This window comes from Adiantum capillus-veneris, chromosome 19 (genome assembly GCF_014529385.1).
Source record: "Adiantum capillus-veneris isolate H3 chromosome 19, ASM1452938v2, whole genome shotgun sequence".
NCBI lineage: Eukaryota > Viridiplantae > Streptophyta > Polypodiopsida > Polypodiales > Pteridaceae > Adiantum > Adiantum capillus-veneris.
In genome coordinates, this window is record NC_140949.1 from 94,572,149 (window position 1) to 94,598,255 (window position 26,107).

General features: G+C 45.8%; 1 protein-coding gene across 1 annotated transcript; it reads left to right on the forward strand.

The window, feature by feature from the left end:
• The first annotated feature begins 3,821 nt into the window (after positions 1 to 3,821).
• On the forward strand, positions 3,822 to 23,443 carry LOC147434487 (RING/U-box superfamily protein). Its single transcript, XM_086490931.1, has 3 exons — positions 3,822 to 4,232; positions 22,074 to 22,132; positions 22,218 to 23,443. Exons 1-3 carry the CDS (start codon positions 3,927 to 3,929, stop codon positions 23,113 to 23,115), a joined length of 1,263 nt encoding a protein of 420 aa, XP_086347057.1. The 5' UTR covers positions 3,822 to 3,926; the 3' UTR covers positions 23,116 to 23,443.
• The last annotated feature ends 2,664 nt before the right edge of the window (positions 23,444 to 26,107 follow it).

Here is a 26,107-nt window from a genome sequence, read left to right on the forward strand (position 1 = left end):
CTAGCATCTATATACATGTTCTTTCCCCTGTAGGTGAAGTAAATTCTCCTTTCAAGGAACTTCATGTTTGCAGCCATGCGATCAAACCATGGTGCCCCTAGGATAACATCCTGATGTTGGAGAGGAGAGATGAAGAAATCTTCTTTGTCAACATAGCTTTGGACATGAAGCCTCAACTTCCCAATCAAGGGAGTAACGGAGGCTTGTTGTCCCTTGAAAGCTGCATCAGCTGTTACTATATCTCCCATCTCAAAAGCTTGAATGCCCAACTTGGTGGCCAACTCTATTGATATGAAGTTGAGAGTAGAGCCAGGGTCAAACAAGATGAAGACATCATGCTGTCTTACCTTTCCCCAAGCATAGGAGAGTGATGATCCTTTGCAATGAGCATCCTCTTTTGGAGCTTCGATGGTGGAAGCCCTAGGAGTCTCATTGCGAGTATTCTTCTTGGGGCAAGAACGATAGCCATGTCCTTGCTCCCCACACTTGAAACATTTATGGTCCTTGCGAAAAGCTTCAAGCTCTTCAGGAGAGAGTTTGTTTTTACCTTTGTAAACTCCCTTCTCCTTGGACCGATTGTTGTTGTTGTTGGAAGTGCCTTGGGAATTATTTTGAGCATTGGATTTCCCCTTTGCATCATTTTTATCTTTGTTTTCCATGGGCTTGACATTACGTCTAGCCCCTTGATGGAAATTGATGCGTGAAGCAACCATGGTGTGGTGGATTACTTCGGTAATAGTATCGGGCCGTTGAGAGTTGATGTATTCGGCCATCTCTTCAGGTAATCCCGCACAGAATTGCTGTCTTTGCTCGGCAAAGTCTATCTTTTGAAAGACAGTAGCTTTGAGATGTAAATCCCAAAACTTGTCTACATACTTGTTGATAGACTCATGAGAGAGAAGCTTCAAGCCGCGCCATTCGGTAAGAACTTTATCTTTAGTATCACTTGGAAGAAATTGCTTCATGATGGAAACTCGTAGAGTTTTCCATGTCTTTGGGGCTTCTCCATTGCCACGAAGGTTAGCCCACCATTGACGAGCTGATTTTTGGAAGTGCATAGCTACATGGCGTAGCTTGGAGGACTCAGTGAAGCCCTCGTCCCCAAAGGCCGCATCAAATTGCTGGATGAAGGCCAACACTTTGTCAGTAGCACCAAAGGTGCCATCGTAGGTGAGAAAAGAGATACTCTTTCCTCCCTCCTTGAACTTCTTTAGCTTTTGTGACCTTCGCCATGCAGGAAATGATTTGCGATGTCCTCCCCTCCTGTATTCTCTAGGAGAATAGCCATAGCTTTCGTCGGAAGAGGAGGAAGGTGAAGAAGAAGGAGAAGTGGGTGACCTCTTTCTAGCCCTTTTCTTCCTTTGTTTCCTCTCTTCCCTTTCGGAATGACGAGGAGAAGGACTATGTGTTGATCTTTTCCTCTTGGGAGGAGTGGGCGATCGTCTAGACCGTCGTCTTCGTGGAACGACATCTTTATAGGAACTCTTGTTGCTATCATACATAATAGCATAGTAATGAAGAAGAAGGAGATGGCAAGCTTAAGCATTGAAGCATGGCTCTTGGTTGGATTTGCACTCCATAGCCCAGAGTGTTGGTGTAGGCTCTCAACCTCTACTTGCTTGGAGAAGGAGAGGGAGCTCTTGCACTTTGCATAGTACACAATGAGAGTGCTTGTGAGTGTGTGTGGGTGAGTATACCCCCTAAGCACCCCCCTAGCTTGCTTGGGTCGACCCCCCCTTGTAGCTCATGCTTGAAGCTCATTGGACCCCTCCAGGCCTAGCCAATCACAAGCAGGAGCCATTACAAGCAACATGGGTAGCCTTGGGACAAGTGTCCCCCTAGAGGACTTGATAAATGCAAAATCAATTAGATAATTCAAGTAATTTATCATTGGACCCCTTTGAAGCCTAGCCAAGGCTTCAAGCAACACATGAAGGTAACATGGGTAGGGACCTGACATGTGTCCTTGCTGCCTCTTCAAGCTGGGGCTTCCCTTGTGAGTGTGAGTGTGTGTTCTCTCTCTCTAATCCCTAGGAAAAGGGCTCGCCCCCCCTCTTGTAGGGATGCTTTTGACTTTAGGAGCTCAAGCACCTTAGTCATCAAGCATGACAAAGAACTTGAAGTAGGGGGTGTTCCCACAAGCATCTCAGGCAAGCTTCTCAAGGCACCTCAAGCACCTTAATCATGCACCAAGTCAAGCACCTCAAGCATGGAGCCAGTCAAGCACCTCAAGCATCTTAATCAAGCACCTCAAGAATGACAAGCACCTCAAGCACGACAAGCACCTTGAGCTTGGGGCGGGTTCCCACCTCAAGCTCAGCCCTAGCTTACCTAAGGTCAAAGAACTTTTACACACATTATTGGAGGTCTTCAATGAAGCTAACCCTAAGGTCTTATGCTCCATTGGTTAGCCTTGCTCTTGATAGACCATCTCCCATTTGGGCCCCTTTACTATTGGCCCCGTGTTGAGATAGATCTATAAGCACATATCTATATCTTAACACTTGTTCCCGTTTATTCTCCCACATTAAGTGATCAATTTAATATGAGAAAATCATTTGGGTTGGTTAGATATTAGATTTTATGACATTGCCACCCCATGAGCCACCTGCCCCTTCTTAAATCATGTTTTGAACACAACCCAAGTCTATGCATTGAACCCCTCCCACCCTGTGCCAATGTATCATGAGATAACAAGATGTTTGAGCGATACATTAAGGATGGTGCAAGGTCAAGAGTGACCGCTTGACAAAATCACAGGGACATAAAGTCCACCAGCGTGTCACTTGACACAAATCTTGGAGGCTAGAGTGTCTGACTTTGGCATGGCAAGGCTAATAAGTTTTGAGTTCACTTGAGTGTGAGCACATTGGCAAGGCACCTGCTACCATATCTAACATGCTCACAACATGATACTTGATCTGGAACACAAATGATTTTTCTCATCGGCCTTGATTCATCCAAACACCAAGCAATGTGTTGCTTTATCATCTCATCAATCCTTAATTTGATTGTGCAGCGAGGATAACTTTAGTGAGAAAGAAACCATAATAATTTTTTTGGAAAAACTAACTTAGATTGATGTGACATTTTCATTGGAAGGCCTTGTGATTTTAACATTTTCTTTAATGGTATTTAATAATTATTTTATTTTTAAAAATTTCCACATTTTCTTCCCAATATTCCTTGAAAATATAGAGGCAGGTCATTTTAAATTTTCATCTCTCTCTCTCTCTCTCTCTCTCTCTCTCTCTCTCTCTTCCTCCTTTTGTGCATTTGTCTTCCGAGCACGGTGATCCTCAGCTATATCTAACACGGGCATGGGAGATTGGATCAAAGACTCCCATCACTTTTGGGCCCCGACATTAGGCGCGCGTCGTAGATCTTGTCGCAAAAGTAAGCTCGGGTATTTTTGTAAACTCGGGTACCCGAGTTTACAAAAATACCCGAGTTTACTTTTGCTCGCCCCGATATTTTTGCACGTCAAAACTCCATGGAAACGTGTACATTCCACAGTGACGTGCGCGGACGTGGTGGATAGGCCACATGGCCCTCAAACCCTAAGTTGTGGGTTCAATCCCGTGGGGCGGGGGGGGAGGGGCGAAGTAAACTCGGATACTCGAGTTTACATTGTACCCGAGTTTACATTTTTTCCGAGTTTACATTGTCCACGAAAGCCCGAGATCTACGGTCCTCAATCATCCCACCGTAGATCCCATCTCCTCCCATTCCCGTGTGAGATATAGACCAGGCACAAGACGAAGTAAACTCGAGTACTTGAATTTACATTGTACCCGAGTTTACATTGTCCACGGAAGCCCGGGATCTATGGTCCTCAATCATCCCTCAGTAGATCCCATCTCCTCCCATGCCCGTGTGAGATATAGGCCAGGCACGGTGATGACAGCGTCAGTCTGCGGTTGGAGATGGTAAATCTCACAATCCGTCTAAGCAAGGGGTCCGGAAGCGCGTTGGGAGGGGGAAATGATGGAGGAGGCGGGCTTGGAGGCGCTGGGGAAGGCATTGCAGCAGGTGGTCTTCTCGATCCAACCGTGACGGTCTCCTGCCCCGACCATCTTGTTCTCGCTGACCTCCCTGTCGCTAAAGCACTTGGCTCCGTCTCTGACGTTACCCTTGTCAAGGTCCTTGGTCGTAAAGCTCGCCGCCGTCTTGGGGATAAGGTCCACTTCTGTGTCCATTGTGACTTCCCCATCGCCATTTATGGCCGCCTGGTGAGTGCACCCTTCTGTTTGATCTGTACATGTATGCATGCGAGCCAGGGCATATGTGCCTTCTGTAAACACAGAAGCATATGGTTTGGTCAAGTGCACTCTTTTTGTGCCTCACCAATGTGGACTGACAAGTTGAATGGGTGGGGAAATTTCTGGCCTTGACATAGAAATCACTGATGAGTCTCCTGCGCTCGCCGTGCATACACACATACACACACAATACTTCATTTTGTGCGTGATAGGCATCGATGCTTGTGGGTGCATGTTATGGTACTGGTGATCTTGATGCAATGATGGGGCATTACCAAGACAGTGCTCACGGTCTTTATGCTGATTTCAATAGGACTCTTGTTTTCATATGTACATAAGCTACCTTGAGATTGGAGATGTGTTTGCCACAGTTTCATCAAGGGATCACTAGATTTAGAGCAGATTTGGCATGCATATTTTGGAGATAGTCCTTTAAATCAGAGAACCTTGCTTTTGGTTTGGGCTGTCCTTTAATTGTACAATGGAACCTCAATCTGTGAATATACAGGCAAATTCTTAATTGTGAGGTCCCCTGCTTTGGGTTCATGGTAACACTAGGCTTATATTGTTCTTTTTGCTCCAATGGGTCTCACGTGTTTATAAGGGAGATGTCCACCTTTGTATGGAGTATATTCAGTGTAGGAAGATTACATAGGTTTTTATGGTCTGTTTCCATATGTGTTTGGTGCACGCGAACAACAACTACTGAGGAAGGAGTTATAGAACGTATGGAGCAGAGGGAAACTTGGAGATCTTTCAGCCACTTATCATCCTTGTTTTTGGGCATTATGGGATCGTTGCTTGTCCAACAGGGACAATCAAATTTTGATTCTTCTTTCTTTTCTAGGTACGAGTGTGTCCTTTGGACGCGAGAGAGAGAGAGAGAGAGAGAGAGAGAGAGAGAGAGAGAGAGAGAGAGAGAGAGAGAGAGAGAGAGAGAGAGTAAGCTCCTAGCCATTTTTTGGCAGCTCACTGGTGTTTAGTGTACATAGAGATACGTTGTCGTGACACTGTGTCTACAAAGGAAAATATCTACTTTGGTCTAGAAAGTGTGTCTCAGCTTAGCCTCGAGCGGGTTCGAAATTCAAGACACTCGGTTGAGAGATTGAAAAGCGAAAATCCCAATTGGCTTTTATAGGAAAATAGCATAGAATGATTTTTGCGTGAGGATTAAAGGAATGTGTGTATGATTGGGATAAAGGATTTTGCATGAGGATTAAAGGTATCTGTGTATGATCGGGATTTTTGTGTGAGAATTAAAGGGATCGTGTATGATTGGGATAAAGGATTTCCCGAGACACTGTTTTTACATTTTCTTACTTAGTGGACGGACACTATTCGGATTCTGGGCAATATGAAGGGCATTACTTCGGGTTTTTATCATTACTTGATCACCCAACATTGGGCTCAATGTAAAAAAAGGGACACCAGAAAGACTGGTGGCCAATGAAGCTAGGCCTAGGACCAAATATTGGCCGTTCATAATAAAATAAGCCAATGTGAATTGGAGGGTGAAGACCTCATGGCGAAGGCAGCTATCAGGTTGGCCATGGGTCCTTTTTGACTTAGAAGGGTCACTGTAGAGCAAGGTTGACGAGGCCGATGAAGCGCAAAAGCATTAGAGCAGTTAGGCGAAATTTCACAAAGTGATGACATGGCGTGTCCAATCAGAAGAGAAATGGCCGATTGGACAAGAGGAACTAAAAGCCCCGTAGAATTGAACCTAGAAAGTGTGGTCTAGGGGCCTAAAATGAAGAGGACTAGGGATTTTTAATCTTAGTCCTACCCAACTTATGGAGCACCGACCGAGGGGCCTAAAACCCAATATCAAAAGCTTGATCACTAACTCTTGGTTTCGTAAATTGCTAGGATATGTTGAAGTGGCAGGTTGTACGAAATTCTGCATTTTGCGGTGCAGGTGTTGACGTGGTAGACTGTACAGTTTTGTGTGTTATGCGTCGTGGGCAGTTTTGGGCAGCTTTTCGAGAGCCTTTGAGAGAAGTTGCTTTTGGTTGTAGTTGCTTTTTGATTTGATGCTTTTGGGGTTGCACTTTGGGCATCCCTAGTACGCAGAGTCTTGGAGAGAGTTGGACCCTTGGGAATTGTACTTTGCAAGCATAATAATAATGAAATACCGAAAGGGGTGCCAATCTTTGGGGCTAGTACGTCTTGGCTCGAAACTCCATCGTATCATGTCGACTCTCCTCTCACTCTCTCTCTCTCTCGTCAATTTAAGTGATTTTGCAATTTCTTTTTTTGTATTGCTATTGGTTTTCGCTTGGAGTGTCCAAGCCTGCAACAACGGGTATGAGAGCTCATAATGATTCTTCTTCTACGGAGGATTCGATCCTTTTTGCAGTACCCATGGGTTCTTGCGAAGAATCTTACAGAAACAACACCCCTTTGTGGGGGGATGAAGAAAAGTTTAAACCGAGCGTGGGAACTGAAGAAACCAATGGAGATTTAGACAAATTTTCAGCGGGGACTTTTACGAGAATGGAGTACAAACATCACTTGTTGACATGTGTGAAAAGATTGATGAAGTACTCCCAAGATCTAATAGTGCTAGTCTAGGTTTGCTTATATACAAACTTACTCAATTTGCCCTACCTACTTTCCAACAAAAGTCACTTAAAAATAATAAGTGAAAAATGTCAGAAATAGGGAAAATAGGCTAAATGCATTGGAAAATTTCCCTGAAGGATTTTGATGGAATTCTGAGGCTGAATGGCTGCTGTCCTAAAAAATGTTAATGGCTGAGATGATCTGACACCAAAAACGCTGATGTGGGCAGGTTCTTAATGGCTGAAAACTACTGGTCTTTAGGGCTTCATAGGTTGAAAACTTGCTGGTCTTTTATGCTGAAAATCGCCATGCCAATGGAGGGCGATCTGGGTTCTGAAAAACGCTAGGGGGCTGAGGTTGTCTTGTGGAGTAGCCTTGATGGAAAACGCCAATGGCTAATGTCCTATGGCGATGATGCCTACTGAAAAACACTAGTGCTGATGTTGATGGAAAACGCTAGCATGGGGAGTCTTCTGCTCGGAGAGAAAACGCCACCAAGGGAGGTCTTGCTGAGAAGTTAACTTGTTGAGCACTGGTGCTCCTGTTGCCTCTTTTGCCAAATAGTGCTAGTCTAGGTTTGCTTATATACAAACTTACTCAATTTGCCCTACCTACTTTCCAACAAAAGTCACTTAAAAATAATACGTGAAAATGTCAAAAATAGGGAAAATAGGCTAAATACATTGGAAAATTCCCCTGAAGGATTCTGATGGATTCTGATGGATTCTGATGGGAATGCTTATGATCATGCTGTGTGCAACCAGAGGATATGCATCTACACTAAGTGTGACGCCCCAGTTTCTGGGCGCGTCGGGGAGGGGACTTTCAAGGGCCCGGCGGGGATTTATACCCGCGCGCGGCGGAGGGGACTTCTGTCTTCAAGGGCCCGGCGGGGATTTATACCCGCGCGCGGCGGAGGGGACTTTCGTCTTCAAGGGGTCCTGGCGCGGACGGCACCGGCTCAGGAGGGCCCGGCTCAGACGGGACCGGCTCGGGTCAAGTTGCCTTCACGGGGGCCCGGCTCGGACGGGACCGGCTCGGGCGTGGTTGCGTTCCATGGGTCGACGGCCGTTTGCGTTTCGCGGGTCTTGCGTTCCGGGTCCCTAGCCCCACGTAGCCTCAGGCTCCGCCGCACCGCCGACGGGTCATAGCGTGCCCCGAGGAACCTTGCGTGGAGTCCCCACGGTGCGCGAGTGCGTGGAGTGAGGCTACAGTGTCTAGGTGGGGGGTCCCCTCCCGTGGCCGTTCTCGGGAGGCTCATACCCCTTATATACACCCCCGTTTGAAGAGAGTTCGATGACCGCGTCGAATGTGGGAAAAGAGTGCTCGGCTATGCATGAGGCCGTGGGGACAAAGGGGTGCATATAAGTGCAAGTGATCAAAAACTGTTCCCAAATGCAAGTAAGTAGGCATGCTTTGTTTTTGTACTTTTGAGAATAAAGGGAGTGTGTGTATTTTTGGGGTTTTGGCAGAAGGCTGAAAAGATATGCTTTGAACACCCAAGTAGAATTCCCCGTACTTGAGCGTTCCCCGAAATAGGTAACCCAGTGTGCGCGGAGCCACCTGCTGCGTTGGCCCGCGCGGAGGCTTCTTGAAAGCCGAATCTGAAAGTAGCGTTCCGTCGCAATGCAGCACTTGCGAGTTGGTCCCTGTTTGGACGTCATTTGGAGGGCATAGCTCGGGGCCCTGTGGTCTCTTTGTAGACTTGAATGGGTCTTCAGCTCAGCATGGGCCACCTAAGTGGCCGGGGCGCGACGAACACCGTTGGCTTGGTTCGTCGCGTTTTTTGGTCTTTCTCTGTTTTTGTCATAAAGAGCCCTGTCTGGCTCGCATCTGCCTTTTCTTCATGTGGAGAGCCCTGTCTGGCTCACATCTTTGCTTTTTGTGTCATGGAGGTGCCCGGCTCGGATCGGGGCCGGCGCGGGTCACGGGTGACGGCCCGGTGTTTGGACGCGTCACGGAGAGCCCTGTCTGGCTCGCATCGTTCCTTTTTCTCATGGAGGTGCCCGGCTCGGATCGGGGCCGGCGCGGGTCACGGGTGACGGCCCGGTGTTCAGGGAACGTGTCACGGAGCGGAGGGCGTGTGGTTGCTTTCTGGAGCTCTCTTCACCAAGATTTTGACGACCCGGGCCATTGCGGTTGGAGTCGTCGTGAGGATCGTGCGCGTCGGGCACGTCGGTCTTCGGCTCGTCTTCCAGGAGCTCGTTTCTGGAGCTCTGATACCAAGTGTGACGTCCCAGTTTCTGGGCGCGTCGGGGAGGGGACTTTCAAGGGCCCGGCGGGGATTTATACCCGTGCGCGGCGGAGGGGACTTCTGTCTTCAAGGGGTCCTGGCGCGGACGGCACCGGCTCAGGAGGGCCCGGCTCGGACGGGACCGGCTCGGGCGTGGTTGCGTTCCATGGGTCGACGGCCGTTTGCGTTTCGCGGGTCTTCGCGGGTCTTGCGTTCCGGGTCCCTAGCCCCACGTAGCCTCAGGCTCCGCCGCACCGCCGACGGGTCATAGCGTGCCCCGGGGAACCTTGCGTGGAGTCCCCACGGTGCGCGAGTGCGTGGAGTGAGGCTACAGTGTCTAGGTGGGGGGTCCCCTCCCGTGGCCGTTCTCGGGAGGCTCATACCCCTTATACTAAGTGCCTGGGCATGCACGGTTTGCGAACAGACTCACAAAAGTGCCTGATCACTTCCTATTCTAGACCGACTGGACTGACTGAACCCTTGTCGTGCTGTAGCTTGTCCACGGACACATAGGGTTGGATGTGTCACGTGACATCCCCTTCTTTTCAAAGTGAGGTACTGGTACCGAACTGTATGGCGTCGAGGGAGATGACTAACAACATCCGGAATCTTGGAAGGGACTCTTCGCCGGCCCACTCTGATGTGTGGGTCGTGCGGTACTTGAACTTCATAAAGGTCTGCAACGCTTGCTTCTTTGGGTCGCGCCGAAAGCGACACAAAGTCTTTTGTGGCTCCTTCAATGCTTCAACTTCGTCGAGAGTCTTGCTTCTTTCTTCTTCAAGAATCTCTGAGGCTGAAAATTCCTGAAACCACTTCCAACACAAAAACATGAACATACCCATTCCATCTAAAGTGAGTGGAAAAAATCTTGTCTTCCTCAAAAGACTGTGCATGCAATTTAGATGAACAAAGAGACGGAGTGCCAAACCGTTCACCACACACACGCAAACAATGAGATCGAATCGTTCTCTTTTGATCTAAAGCAATCAGCTGTGGCAATTCACAACGGAAATGCCCATGCTTGGTGCTTATACTTTCTTGTGCTCTTTCTACAACTGTGTCATGCCAAGGAAGAGACATGGAATGTGCCTTCCTTGAATGCATACTTTTCAGCTTTTCATGAACAATCCATATACATCCGTGCTCATTCATGAGGGAAACGTGCTCAACGTACAATATGTCATGCCTAGCAAAAGGGATCACATAAAGACGCTGACTGAAATACAAGAAACGACCACGAATGAAACATTCGAACAATGCGTGCTGACTAATAATGCGAACACATAGTACTTCCTGTGAGGGTTCTTTGGACCTAGGCTCGAGAGCCAAGATCGGTTCTTCCTGTTTGATCGAATCTTCTTGTGGGGGTTCTGTGGACCTTGACTTGAGAGCCAAGATCGGTTCTTCGTGATTGATCGGATCTACAACGAGGTTAGCTTCGCTAGAAAAAGCATCAACTAAACCATCATGCTAGTGAACAATCACGTCTTGATCATACAAATCATCATGCTTGTGAGAAATCACATCGTGGTCATCATGCAAATCATCATGCTTGTCATTGTCATCCAAATCATCATGCAAATCATTGGCATTCAAATCATCATGCTTATCATTAGCATTCAATTCATCACGCTTCTCATAATCATGCAAATCCTGTGTCATGCTTGGGAGAAGAAGGAATTGAGAGAGTCTCCGTCTCCTGAATCTCTTGCATCTGTGCCTGCACTTGAGAAAAGAGTCGCAAGAACTCTTTCATGTGTTGGTCGCTCTGTTCTTGTCTTGCTTTGGCTGCCTTTCTTTCTGCTTCTCTTTCTGCGTTTCTTTTTGCGTGTATGCGATCCATTTCTGCTTTTTTTTTTTCTGTGTGTCTGCGATCCATTTTTGCTTGTCTTTCTTTGGCTTCCAAGCGCGCTTGCTCGCGCTCATACGCTATGAACGCCATTCTTTCTTCTCGTTCTAACTTCCTTACTTTGCGTTCTAACTTCCTTTCCATAAACAATTGCTTCAACTCCTCCATAGGAGTTAGTGCAATCCTTGGCGTAGATGGGAAAGGGGGAGGGTCGGAAAAACATCTTGGTGTGGAAAATTCTTCTTCGCCTCTCTCATGCTCATCACCTCTAAGCGAAGTATCCATTCCGCTTCGAGTGATGACCATCCACTGAAGTCTTGGGTTCTTAAGTTCACGAGGAGCTTGGGTTCTTGGGGTTCTTGGGTTCGTAAGTTCACGAGGAACTTGGGTGTCTTGAGGGTCTTGCGGTTCTTCTTTCGCTTGCAATCTGTGCTCGAGAAGGATCTTCTCTTCACCCAAGTTTTGCTCTTTTCCGCGGGCGCACCCCTTGGCGGCCTTACGCTCACACCAAGGTTGCTTTTTCCCACCTCACGTCGATTGGCCGGCCGCTAAGTGCATGGTCCGCTCTCAATGAGTGAAAAGAGGCACAAGGGGAGGTTGGACAGGCCCTTCTTTCTTGGGATTCTTGTCACTCTTCAAAAACACGATTAGGAATCGACACGCCCAAGCGAACTTGGGTTCGTGCGACCTCAACAAGCAAAAAAAATTCTTGTGATTCTTGTGGTTCTTTCCTTGAGTGATACAGAACACTGCCAAAGCTCTGCTACCAATGTTAGGTGCAGCGGAATGAATGTTGTTCTTTCTCAAGATGAGTGCTCCATAATATGCTGAAGGTTCCTTTTTGTTCTTATGGAAGGGAGAGCCTTCCGTTCTTAATGAGAGTGTAATGATCATAAACAAAGTGAATGGACACTGTGTGTGCAAGTGTATGAGACTGAGAGATAGAGAAGAGGAATACGACACCAAGGATGATGTAAAACCCTCCTCCGAAGGCTCCACTCTCGTTGGCGAGAGTGGTCTACGATTGATTGCACAAACTGGTACAAAGTGGATGCATGTAACTGATGCAAGACTAGGCGAGATCGATGTTGACGACGGGGATGGTGAGACCGACGCTATGGCTGAAATCTGCTACTCTTCATCTGCTGTCCTAAAAATGCTATTGCTGAAATCTGAGGCTGAATGGCTGCTGTCCTAAAAAACACTAATGGCTGAGATGATCTGACACCAAAAACGCTGATGTGGGCAGGTTCTTAATGGCTGAAAACTGATGGTCTTTAGGGCTTCATAGGCTGAAAACCTGCTGGTCTTTTACGCTGAAAATCGCCATGCCAATGGAGGGCGATCTGGGTTCTGAAAAACGCTAAGGGGCTGAGGTTGTCTTGCGGAGTAGCCTTGATGAAAAACGCCAATGACTGATGTCCTATGGTGATGATGCCTGCTGAAAAACGCTAGTGTTGATGTTGATGGAAAACGCTAGCATGGGGAGTCTTTTGCTTGGAGGGAAAACGCCGCCAAGGGAGGTCTTGCTGAGAAGTTACCTGTTGAGCACTGGTGCTCCTGCTGCCTCTTCTGCCAAATAGTGCTAGTCTAGGTTTGCTTATATACAAACTTACTCAATTTGCCCTACCTACTTTCCAACAAAAGTCACTTAAAAATAATAAGTGAAAAAATGTCAAAAATAGGGAAAATAGGCTAAGTGCACTGGAAAATTCCCTTGAAGGATTTTGATGGATTCTGATGGGAGTGCTTATGATCATGCTGTGCGCAACCAGAGGATATGCATCTAGAGTAAGTGCCTGGGCATGCACGGTTTGCGAACAGACTCACAAAAGTGCCAGATCACTTCCTATTCTAGACTGATTGGACTGACGGAACCCTTGTTATGAAGTAGCTTGTCCACGGACACATAGGGTTGGATGTCTCACGTGACAAAATGTCTCTTCTCAAAATGATAACCTTGGAAGTCCACTGTGATTGCCAGGTTTTGGGACTACCATCACCACCACAGGAATATTGCTTGTCGAGGCTTGTTTCGACTATTCAAGAGTTGTGGATCATACTGCGGTCGGCTACGACCTTATGGAAGGAATCTAACCCTAATTTTTGGTGCAGGTTTTAGGATGGAAAGTCAATTGACTTTTCAAGCTCTATCGATGTCAAGATTGCTTGTTTAAGTTTGAATTTTGTTTGAGTTCTGTTTGAGAGATCCTGTTTGGAATTTGTTGGAAATGGATGGTATTTGTTTTGAACCTGTATTGGTGCCAATTTGAATTGTTTGACTCTGGTTTTAAGACTGGTTTCCACGATTGGTGATTTTACTCCCGGGTGGAGTACTGAGAAATGATGTTTGAAAATGCTTATTCATACTCATGGCTCGGACTTTTGTGGTTATTTGCGGGGGGAGTATTGAATGATTGAAAAATGCTTATTCATACTCATGGCCCGGATCCTTGTGGTTATTTGCGGGGGGAGTATTGAATGATTGAAAAGTGTTGTTTTTACTCATGGCATGGACCCTTGTGGTTATTTACGGGGGGAGTATTGTTGCTATTACCCATGGTCCGGACCTGCATGGTTATTTACGGGGGGTTAGGTGCAGCGGAATGAATGTTTGCGCTTTGCTCAAGATGAGTGCTCCGAACTGTGCTCAAGGTTCCTTTTGTTCTTATGGAAGGGAGAGCCTTCCGTTCTTAATGAGAGAGTGCAATGATCACAACAAAGTGAGTGGACAATGTGCGTGCAAGTGTATGAGTCTGAGAGATAGAGAGAGAAGAGAGGTACGACACCAGAGACGTAAAACCCTCCTCCGAAGGCCCCTCTCTCTATTGTGAGAGCGGTCTATTTATGATTGCACAAATCTCTACAATGCTTGGACTCGCCGACGAGGCGCGTTGAAATCTAAGAGCTGAAATCTGCAAGTCTTCTATCTGCTAAATTCTGACTCCATGTCGGTGACGACGGTACGACGATGATGCGCTGAAAACGCAGATGCTGAAATCTGCGTTTCCCGGGTTGAAACTGTAAACCTTGCGGAAACTGACCGTGCGGCGAGGAACTGCTGCGGAAAGGTGAGATCTGTGAGGTTCGGGGGTTCTTCTGCGATGTCTAAAGCTTGAAAACTGAAAACGCTGATGTTCCTTGAGTTTTCATTGCGGAGAATCTGCAAAACGCTAGGGTTGGATGCAGATGTGAAAACGCTAGGGCTGAAAATTTGTTGTGCTGCTGTGGGAATCTGCTAACACTAGGGCTGATCTGCTGTATATTGTCGTCGGGAATCTGCAAATCAAAAACGCTGGTTGATCTGGTGCAAAAACGCTAGGCCTTCTGTTGAGAGAAAACGCCAGAGTTGTCGCGAGGGATGGTCTTGCTGAGAAGTTGCTTGTTGAGTAAGGTGCTCGTGTTGCCTCTTCTGCCAGAAAGTGCTAGTCTAGGTTTGCTTATATACAAACTTACTCAATTTGCCCTACCTACTTTCCAACAAAAGTCACTTAAAAATAATAAGTGAAAAATGTTAAAAATAGGCTAAATGCACTGGAAAATTCCCCTGAAGGATTCTGATGGATTCTGATGGGAATGCTTATGATCATGCTGTGTGCAACCAAAGGATATGCATCTACACTAAGTGACTGGGCATGCACGGTCTATGAATAGACTCACAAAAGTGCCAGATCACTTCTAAATCTAGACTGACTGGATTGATTGAACCCTTGTCATGCTGTAGCTTGTCCACGGACACATAGGGTTGGATGTGTCACGTGATGTCCCCTCCTTTTCAAAGTGAGGTACTGGTACCGAACTGTATGGCGTCAAGGGAGATTGCCAATAGCATCCGGAATCCTGGAAGGGACTCTTTACCGGCCCACTCTGATGTGTGGGTCGTGCGGTACTTGAACTTCATAAAGGTCTGCAACGCTTGCTTCTTTGGGCCGTGCCGAAAGCGACACAGTCTTCTGTGGCTCCTTCAATGCTTCAACTTCGTCAAGAGTCATGCTTCTTTGTTCTTCAAGAATCTCCATGGCTGAAAATTCCTGAAACCATTTCCAACACAAAAACATGAACATACCTATTCCATGTAAAGTGAGTAGAAAAAATCTTGTCTTCCTCAAAGACTGTGCATGCTTTATATTAACAAATAGACGGGGTGACAAACCGTTCATCAAACACATGCAAACAATGAGATCGAATCTTTCTCCTATGATCTAAAGCAATCAACTATGGCAATTCACAACGGAAATACCCATGCTTAGTGCTCATACTGTCATGTGCTCTTTCTACAACTGTCATGCCAAGGAAGAGACATGGAATGTGACTTCCTTGAATGCGTACTTTTCATGAAAAATCCGCATACATTTGTGCTCATTCATGAGTGAAACGTGCTCAACGTACAATATGTCATGCCTAGGAAAAGGGATCACATAAAGACGCTGACTAAAATACAGGAAACGATCACGAATGAAACACTCGTACAATGCGTGCGTATGAATCATGCGAACACATAATACTTCCTGTGAGGGTTCTTTGGACCGAGGCTCGAGAGCCAAGATCGGTTCTTCGTTTTGGACCTAGGCTCGAGAGCCAAGATCGATCCTTCGTGATTGATCGAATCTGCAACAAGGTTAGCTTCACTAGAGAAAGTATCAACTAACACATCATCCTTGTGAACAATCACATCATCTTCATGCAAATCATCATGCTTGTGAGAAATCACATCTTGGTCACTGAGACTAACACTTTACAAAACCTCCGATTATACTCCAACAAGCTCTTGCATGTAGCCGAAGTAAGCTGGAGCCAATCTGTCATGACGTCGGCTTCAAATTCATTTGACAGCCAAGCAGATGCAAACATTTGCTTGAAGTAGACCCAAGTGGCGGGTGCCTGCCCTTACATTAACAATGTTGTCCACCATGTAAGCGCATTGTCCTTTCAGAAAGTGGCAGCTTTCCTGACCTTAGAGGCCTCTGTAAAATTCCCTCTTGCATAAGATGTATCAAACTGTTGGAGGAAAGTGAGAGCCTTTCCTTTATCCTCGAAGCCACTGAAAGTGCTGAACTTTACAGTTGCATCACCTTCTTTGTAAGCTTTCGGCTTCTCCAGTGCTCCCAAATTGTCACAAGGAATAGTCTACAACATGGGCACTGCAGTAGGCAAGATCGGCACATCTTGGCGATTCACATTTTGTGTCAGAGGTGCAATATCTGGTTGCTGTCCGGAAAAACTAGCCATGCTAAATTGACCGTGTGGCACCCCAAACTAGCCCTGGTTGCAGTGAAAACCCTGTTGCATGGCGATACCATACATGGGGTTTGGCATCATGCCTTGCATACCCCCAAATACTGTTCGTGGCATGTATGGTTGGCTTCCAGGCGCATAACCAGCCATACTTTGGAACACTGATCGACCCCCGAAATACCCAGGATGTACCGTGGGTAGTGGGATAACCGGGTGCATAGCCTGGTATCCAGTTTCCTGTCCATTCAAGACAGCATGCGGGCTCTGAAAGGTGGCGGGCTGAATTGGCATAACCTGTGGAATAGGCGTTCTAGCCACCTATTCAAGCACGGGAGGAACCTGTTTTGGAGCCCCTGAATCCGCAACATGCGAGTGTTCCCTTTCCTGCTGAGTCGCATGAAGTACTTGGGCTTGAGCTTCAACAAGCTCTGTACGTGGTGTAGATTGCCTATTTTGCTGTTGCACTGGTGGTGCTTGCAAGAACTCCATAAACCATGGATTCTGCACCAGTTGCGAAAAGACTTTCACCGCGGCAACTAACTAAGTCCTGAACGCATCATCCTCAAGTTGCCGAGTCATAAAGCCCTGTACTAATGGAGGGACATTCACATCGACAGGGGGTACAGACTGACATGGCCGTGAGCTCTCGCCAATCTCGAAGACCATAGGAACTTCCTGTCTGTCATTCAAAGAGGAACTTTCTTCCATAATGCCCTTCCCTTTGTCGGCCTAGTGTAATTCCGCGTTCCTGTACTCTGTGTCTTTACCCAAAACAACCGAGGCTCACTTCTTGAGGAAAAAGCGATTGATGTCCCGGCAATGGAACCATGAAACTGGCCCGTGGGGCGGTAGGCTTTGGCTTTCATCTGAAATTCTTTACTTTAGACACACACAGAGAGAACGTGCAAAGGAAATCTGTGACGGGAATTAACACTTAAGTACACACACGGCTCGGAAGCTAGAATGCCCCGAGCAGACGTTGACAACCTGTAGGTCCCAAAATTGGCGCCCCTTTCGGTATTTCTTTATACTTTGAGAGGGTAAATTACAAAGTAGAGTCCTGGGAATCCTTTACCTGTATCCCGCTAGATACTACCAGTTTTGGCCAAATTTCGGCAGCATAACAGCCCCAAAACTTGCGCGAAACCAATTCCCTTGCTAGAACTCACTTCCACTGATGTATACCCTCTGATCCCTGCCCAAAAACAGTAAATTCAGCACGTTGTATTTACTGGTTTTTGCTTTGTTTTCAGCCCCAGACAGTCCCTAGCTGTCCTTTGCCAGTGGGGCACGATTCCCAATGGTTTTGGCGTCCGTATGGCTGAAAAACAGTCAATTTACAGCACATACACAACGCTGAATTCGCACCTGAACGGTGAGGTTATGACCCTCACCGGTGCCTGCTTTGAAGTAGCAGCTAGCTACCCTTGTTCCTGCTCAAGGAGGTTCTTGCCTCAACACAAAAGCATGAAACCACACAGCTGTACATCAGTCAAATGAAGAGCCCTCTTGTGGGGCATCACATAACTGCACGTAGGGGGAGAGAGAGCAGTGTGTAGCGTGTAGGGCATCACTCCTAGCACCACACTGTACATGAGAGGGAAAGAAAGCACTCCATAGCTCTTAACTTGTGAGACAAAATGCAAAGTGAGGCCTCTCCCAGCTTAAATTTCAGCGCCTAATTTTTTGAATGAGGCAAGTGCATGAAAACTTGCTGCTTGGCGGGATTACAAGCTTTTGCCCGTTTCGGGGTTGCCGCCTAAAAATCTCTCTACTGGTTGCCTAGTTGACTTCGCGGTAGAGTTGTAGAATGTTCCCCTTATCATATCGAAGGTAATGACGCGAACACATTTCACGGCCCAAAATAGCAGTTCCCTAATTTTTAGGAGATGCTTCCGTTGGGCTCCCACTGGTCATCTGACCATCTATCCTCATTGGGACCGCATCCAAAAATGCAATGTGGCCCAACTGTCGGATACTTTCTGTTGGTAGTTCCCACCTTGACTTTATGCCTTTATTGAGTTCACGTCCTAGTATCCACCAACTTGCTAAGTGCGATGGGGGGACCTACATGACCTTGCACTGAGCCTAGACATCCTCTTACTATACGAATTCCAGTGCCGACCAACTTTCCTTCTGCGGGTGAAACTACCGTTCACATTGGCCATACAATGTCCGACCATTTGCAACTTCAAAAAGAGGGTCTCAAAAATAAAACAAAAATCATTGGAAAGAAACCAACAACTAAGGTTAGCAGTTGCCACATCCTCGTGACATAGTTAATAGTTGCCACGTCCTCGTGACACAAATACTTAGAGATCATAACATGAAAATCGTTACCTTCAAAGTCTCAACGCTCGAAACGCAACTCGGTTCTCAAAAAGCAATTCTCCGGAAGAGATCTCTTCATAGGAAATCCTCGCTTCCAATCCTACACACAAAAGAGGTGTATTCTTGGTTTCCTTCTCGTAGATCAGCCCCGTCTACGACGTTTATGGGCTGAAAACAGAGAAAAACAGCAACTTGTCGTGATGGAAACACGCTCCGTAGGCACTTCTTCGCGAGGGAACTAGCGCATTGGGTCTTGGTGACATTTGGTACACTTGGGGCAGCCATGGGCATCACCGGCAACGTCTCCTTTGCGGATGAAATCTACAGCAGCATCTTCTTCTTGCAAAACACTGATCTCCTCCTTTGAGTGAGGGCATGTGATGCTTCTATAGCTCCTGGCCACGACACGAATAGCCGCTCGTGTAGAGATCACGGCTGTTTTTTTGTGCGCTGTACTACCAGAAAAAGAGAGAGAGAAAACGCTGGCTGATTTGTTACCTTATTTATCAGATGGCTGCCAACTTATTATGTCACGTGACACATCCAACCCTATGTGTCCGTGGACAAGCTACAGCATGACCAGGGTTCAATTCAGTCAAGTCAGTCTAGAATAGGAAGTGATCTGGCACTTTTGTGAGTCTGTTCGCAGACCGTGCATGACCAATCTCTTAGATTAGATGCATATCCTCTGGTTGCACACAACATGATCATCAGATTACAGTCAGAACCCATCAGGAGCATTTTTACAGTGCATAGACCTATTTTCCCTATTTTTGACATTTTCACTTATTATTTTTAAGTGACTTTTGTTGGAGAGTAGGTAGGGCAATTTTGCTAAGTTTGTATATAAGCAAACCTAGCGCTAGCATTTTCTGGCAGAAGAGGCAGCAGGAGCACTCGCTCAACAGGCAACTTCCTAGCAGAACCCCCAAGAGGCCTAGCGTTTTTGCATCACAGCAGAAGGCTAGCGTTTTTGGACCAGATCAACAAGTGTTTTGGCTCTTGCAGATTCCTGGCGATAGGAGACTAAGCAAAAACCCCAGCGTTAGCAAATTCTCCACAGCCGGCGGACCATTTTCAGCCCTAGCGTTTTTGCATCTGCAAGGCACTTCAGTGTTTTTGCAGATCTTCGCGACAAAACCCCCGCAAGCATCAGCATTTTCAGTTTTCAGCAGTCAGACTCCACAAGAGAACCCCGAACCTCGCAGATCTCACCTTCCCGCAGCAGTTCCTTGCCGCACGGTCAGATTCCGCAAGGTTTACCAATTCAGCCCGGAAAACGCAGATTTCAGCATCTGCGTTTGCAGCGCGTCGTCGTTGCATCGTCGTCGTCACCGACATAGAGTCAGAATTCAGCAGATAAAGATTTGCAGATTTCAGCCCTTAGAGTTTTCAGTTTACAGCCGTCTCGTTGTCGTCGACATCGTTGGCAAGTCCAAGCATTGTAGAGATTTGTGCAATCAATAGTAGACCGCTCTCGCCATAGAGAGCGGGGTCTTCGGAGGAGGATTTTGACAACATTCTGGTGTCGTATTCTTCTCTCTCTATCTCTCAGTCTCAGTACCTTCATTCACAGTGTTTATCCACTTTGTTTGTGTCCTTTGCACTCTCTTATTAAAGGAATGGAAGGCTCTCCCTTCTGTAAGTAAAAGGAACTCTTGAGCACAGTTCGGAGCACTCATCTTGAGCAAAGCTCAACATTCACTTGCGCTGCACCTTACATATTAAGTGGGCGGCTGGCATATTTTAAAAATAGTCTGAATCTGCCCAAAAACTCAATAAAACCTTACAAGTTAAAAACGATGCTTTCACAGCACTTCCCAGGTGTCCCTGGATGCAATCACATGCACAGTTGCAATGCAGACTTTTAGACTTCCTCACGGGAAAGCATATGCATTCCCGAAAAGCAATCCCGCTTTCTCAAAAAGCATCCGTTTTTCCTCAAAGTTTCCTCCGAACCCATCTTCATTTAAGTGCTTGCTTTTCCTTGTGCACAATTCTAACACAGTTCGGAATTTCCTCTTGACTATGGATATTCCCTTTTCCGATGCACCCGTCACCCACCTTGTGATGCATCAGGAATACCCATCACCTAGTCCTTTCCTACCGAACTACGGTACAATCTCGTTCGCGATGCTCTATGTCACCCATCCTATGACGCATCAGAGATGTCCGTTTCCGGATTGTCGGAATCTTGTTTCCGATGCTCCCTGTCACCCATCCGATGTGACGCATCAGAAGTACGACTTACAGATATTTCCGTTCACAGTGCTCTCGTCATTACTTTGAATGACGCACTAGGAATACTCTGTACTCGGATGTCTCCAGTGAGAAAAGCCTTCTCACTTCAAATTCCTATAATTCATTTAGAATTATTTTTCTTGGTGGTCCAAGCGAGAAAACCCTCTCACTTATAAATCCAATAATTCATTTAGAATTATTTTCCTATCAGATAAAGCCAATTTAGCAACATCATCCCATATGCTAGAGATCGAGAGTCGAGACTCGCAGATTTAGGAGAGTACCAACAGAGGCCAGGATTTGTCAGTTGTGTCATATAGAGCGATAGAGTCACATATGTCATTGATCCCGTATACTATGAGATACGAGGCTGCTTTCATTGTCTATTCACAGAGGGCTTTGGACCACTGGCTAGAGTCATGAGATATCAGGATCAAAGATGCCTCGGGTTGTTTTTGCTAGAGCTGTGCAAACACAGGGAGAGTCCCTTGAGGAGATAACATTCACAGAGGGAGATCACTGACTTCTTTAGAGCAGAGACTCAACAGTCAGATGAGAAAGCTTCACATCAGACTTCGGAGTCCACCAATATGAGAGGTATATCGATTGCTAGAGCAATTGAGCTTGGGAGAGCTAGACACCCATGTCTATGAGGGCCACCACGACATCGACAGAGGCTCCATCAGAGGATCATGACTATTCTAGCACGACATGGGAAATGCCCAGTACGACTACTTACAGAGGCGGACATTGAGATGCTCTTCAGCGACTGATGCAGTACATCCTCGGACAGCGCCCGATGCCGGACATCCTCTGACACTAATGTTCATTTTAGCTTTTATTCTACTTCATTTTATTTTGTATCGACATTGTATTATATCCACCAGGATTGTATGAGTTTGGTCTCATAGGTCATTTTGGCCTTTTGAAGACGTTTATTATTTCATTTCATCTCTCTCTCTCTCTCTCTCGCGCGCGCGCGCGCCTCGTGTTTCTCTTCTGCTGCACACTGATATCAGGTAGCAGCCATCTTACGACAGTATCAAGTCCATGGGGACTTGACTCGCATCAGGAGAGCAAACTTCCATTTTCTATAAATATTAAAATAAAACAGGCCTTTTTTGTATCCTCTATGAAAAATTAGAAGTTTTTGTCAACCCTTGGCCATTATATACTCGTATATGGGGTGCAGAACACTCACATGTAGCTGATATTTTTCTGTACTGGTTCCGTTAAGGTCTGGTCTAAATTTGGAGCAGTCGTTGATTGCGTCCCGAGTGCATGTGGTTCAGCTGTTCTCTAAATTTCAATGGGACTTTACTGTATGCACAATAACATCGTTGCCATTTTGTCTCAGGATCCCTGTGAACACATCTTCTGCCTCACATGTGCTCGAAAAGATTCTGCATGCTATTTGTAAGTTTCTTCTCTCTTTACATTGCAAGCATTATTCAATTGCATGTCTATAAAACAGACAAAACTTAGTTCTTCGGTAATACAGGTGTGGAGAGCGAGTATTGCGCATACAAAGATTAGAGGTTTTGGATGGTATCTTCATCTGTGGTGCACCTCGTTGCTTGAGATCGTTCATTAAAAGGCAGGATTTCCAGGTGCATGTGAAGGAATCTCATGCTGATCTAATTGAGACTGCAGAAGACAGGGAGAAGATGCCGCAGGATGTTGACTCTCAGAAAGGGGCAGGATCTTTGGATCTTCAGGTGCAAACACAGGCCTTGTCGCGCTCCTCCTCTGGCATACAACTGTCCCTGCAAGAGCAGAAAGGTGGGTTATCACAGCTCCAGATATCTGAGGGTCAGCCAAGCAAAGGACTCCTGCAAAGTTTGACAACCCTTCCTCCTCCGTTGATGCAAAGATCAGATGCAGAGCATCAGAAACAGCAGCAGGGCCAGGAAGAGAGGTCCCTTAGATCACGACATGAGAGGCAACAAGTGGAAGAGGCCCGTTACGAAGAGCAGAATGTACAACAGTCAGAAGTTCAAATGTTTCAACTTCCCCAACAGCAGCAACCGATGCAACCGAGCCTCCTGCCCGCTCCGCAGCCCGGTATTCCTATATTTTCTCCACCACCTTTTGCCGCTCCGTACCCAACCATGCAGCAAGAGGGTATGAACATGCAACAGATGTATCCTCTTTACCAATTGCCTCCTTCCGGAGGACATTTGCTTCCCTCACCACCTCTTCCCCCACCCCGACCGCCTTCAGGGGCGCCCCCTCCACCTCTTATGCCCCCACCTCCCCCTAAAAGGGGCAAGTATGAACTTGGCTTGGCCCCTCCAGGGGAACCTCAGGTAGATCCTCAAAACTATCTGTGGTCAGGTGGCAATCCAGGTAATTTTGATGCAAATCGAAACTATGGAAACTGGTCTGCTACGCAGTGATATGAAGAAATCAGGCATGACTTGAACCCCTGAGAAGCTACTTCTGCTACCTATTCCCCCCCTTTATTTTGACCTCTGAGCGGCTAAGCGTTGTTGAAAAGTGGGGATTGTGTGTGTATTGCTTCTTGTTGGGACTCTCAAATACTGGTCTGTATGATGTTTGCTCCATGTGGAGCTGAAGCAACCCACTTTGATCTTAACTGGGAGATGTTTGTGTTCTATCTTCTTCGCTTCAGTTTCAGCTGTAGCATTGAGTCACTCTGGTTGTATTATATTTTGTGGCTTAGATGCTGGTTGTTAATACCATGAACTATGGTCTTTGTTGGCTTGTCTATGTGTTTGTAAGGGGTATTTATGATGACACAAGTCTCAACAAACAATATCTGCCCTAGGGTTGTCTCTTAGCTATTTCTTTGCCGCAGCTGGTGGCGATGTGAGACCTGTAGTGTAGCCTTAATGTTCAGATGCCATCTCCACAGGTTGATGTGATGAAGAGCACTTGCTGTATGAAAAGTTTATTTGCACATTGCCAACAGCAGTTGTCACAGTGGATCGATTTGTGGGTGAGCAGCACGTGTCCCCTTTGCTGATTTCAATGTTCAAATGGGGTCAGACAACCCTTGATCCGAATGAATGTTAGCTTTAAGACCATAGTTTTACTTGATTTGTGTAGATAGCCTGATTGTACTCGGACGCTCTAGGAGTTCAACACTAAATCAATTTGCAGGTGAGTATGGTTGCTTTTTTTTCTTGTAGACTAGAGGGGCTATCAAAAATACTGTCTGTAGGTTAGAGCAAGTTGCATGTGAGCGAATTCAAAATTTTTATCAGGTGTTTTTGTTCCAGACTTGACTTAACTCAGCCTAAAATGAAATGGGGTTTTTACAATTTTGGGGGTAGCTCTCTGAACTTTCTAAGCCCCACGTCCAAGCTTTTGAGTCATTGTTTTGTAGTCTCTCTCACAAAGTTTATTACTTAAATGTCATTTCCTTTTTGTTTAGATGATTGATGCTATTCTTAATAGAGTTTTATTTTCTTGCACGGTCCATCTTAGTGCTCGATCTTGTGGTGTTTTGGAAATGCTTCTTGATTGCAAATGCTTTATTTGATACTTGAATACTAATTCGGACAAGATGCTGAAAATTAAGGATTGTGTTTGGGAGCTTTAAATTAAATTTGTTGGTACTTTGAAACTCGTTTGTGCTTGTCGTTTAGTGCGTTTGGAAAACTATGGGCTACGAGAGGCTATCTATTTAGCTACCTAAGATGTGATTGTTGTCACCTTCAAGCACCAATGGCCAATACTTCCCACCCCAGTGAGATGATGCTTTAGAGCAAAGGTAAGGATGAAAGATAAATGAAACCATTCACAAAATCAATAATGAGCACTTTCTCAATAGGAAGTTACAGAATAGAACATGAAACCTTTGTAAAGATGCTAGAGAGCCCTTTGTCATAATGAACAGCAAGATTCACAATCTACCCAACATGTGATTTCTAAGAAATGAGAAGTGGTGCTCATTTCCCTATCAACCTATGTCCTCATTGACGACTAGATATAAAGAAAAAATCAAAGCACCATTTATAAGTTAATGTCATATGATTCTAATGATATATTTTTTTTGGGAAAATTTGTAGCGAACCAAATGCTAGCGTATACAAATGCGTAAGTGCTTTTGAAAAGGCGAGTGTGCTTTTGACATAACTTTCTAATTGAGCATCTTCATGTAATTTTGCTATATGTTACAGGTTAAGTGTTGAATTTACACATAAAAAAACAAAGAGGAAAAGGTGTTTTAGGTTTTAGATGGCTCTCTCTATCAAAGTAGTAGTCTGGCACATCTACGAAAGAACCCTTCACAAAAATGTCCATAACTTCATATTTGATTGTAAAATCTGGGCTAATCAAGGACTCATAGGAAAGCTCTCTGTGAGCCTCGTTTATCTATGGTTTCTTTTGTGTAGTCATGTAATGTTCATTATATTCTCCAACCTTAGCTTTGTTTGCGAGAGGATTTTTGTACCAGGGATAAGTATCATGGACCATAGGAGGAGATGCTATTGGTGTTTTTTCTCTCTTTATTGAAGCATTCGAAGCCATGCATGTTGTGCTCATGATCCTTGTAAATAAGAGATTGCCTCTTGATGTTCTAATAGAACTACCAAAGATACCAAAGACATGGCATGTTCAAGAAGAAGTCAACGAGGGCACCTGAAAGAGAAGGCTATGGAGACATTCTTCTTATTGTATGAATCGTTGATGGACATTGTAAGAATGCCCCACCCCTTGTCTCTAGGAGATATGGGGCGTTTCCTGATGAAATTAGGCATCGCACATCGCAGATGATCTCTGTTGTCGAACCCCTTGGAAAAATTGTGAGGTAAAATAGTGGTAACTAGTTCACTCCTAGTTTACCTTAATTTTTCCTACGAGGGAGATCTTTCCTCAAGCCTGTGCCCAATGTTTCGAAGGACCCTAAGTTTCCAATGAGTAATTATAAGCTCCCAATTCATTACGTTCAAAGCATCTTTTCACTGAGTTTGGCCTCCATGAGAGCCTTCGCTGATTTTCTGGCTTTTGACTTCTCTACCTCGCACAACATGTTTCTGAAATTTTCCATGCAAGAAAGGAGATCTTTTCTTATAATGTTTCACTATAGGGTTCAACATCATGAGTTATTGCGAGGGAGGCAGGGTATGCCTAACTAGGTGCGATTGGTGGCAAGGCAACTCCCATTCCCCCAACCACACCTAGCTAGGCATGCGCTCCCTCCCTCGCAAGAGATCATGATTTTGTCGTAGTCTCAATGTGGCAATTATAATGAGAATTTGTCTGATACTTATTGTGAGCTCTTGTAGGGGTATATCATAGGAGACAGATCTGAAAACTTGGCAGGTGTGACACCGCCCTAACGAGAAAGCAAATTGTAAAATAATCTAAATTTAGGGTTAATTTCTATTTACAACGTGACTGCGCAAAAATTTGAATTTG

Bases quoted from the DNA above. Each gene is read 5' to 3' on its own strand.
- LOC147434487 (XM_086490931.1), top strand. From the start codon at position 3,927: ATGGTAAATCTCACAATCCGTCTAAGCAAGGGGTCCGGAAGCGCGTTG. The intron at 4,233-22,073 runs GTGAGTGCACCC...ATTTTGTCTCAG, and splicing joins TCGCCATTTATGGCCGCCTG to GATCCCTGTGAACACATCTT. The intron at 22,133-22,217 runs GTAAGTTTCTTC...TCGGTAATACAG, and splicing joins AAAGATTCTGCATGCTATTT to GTGTGGAGAGCGAGTATTGC.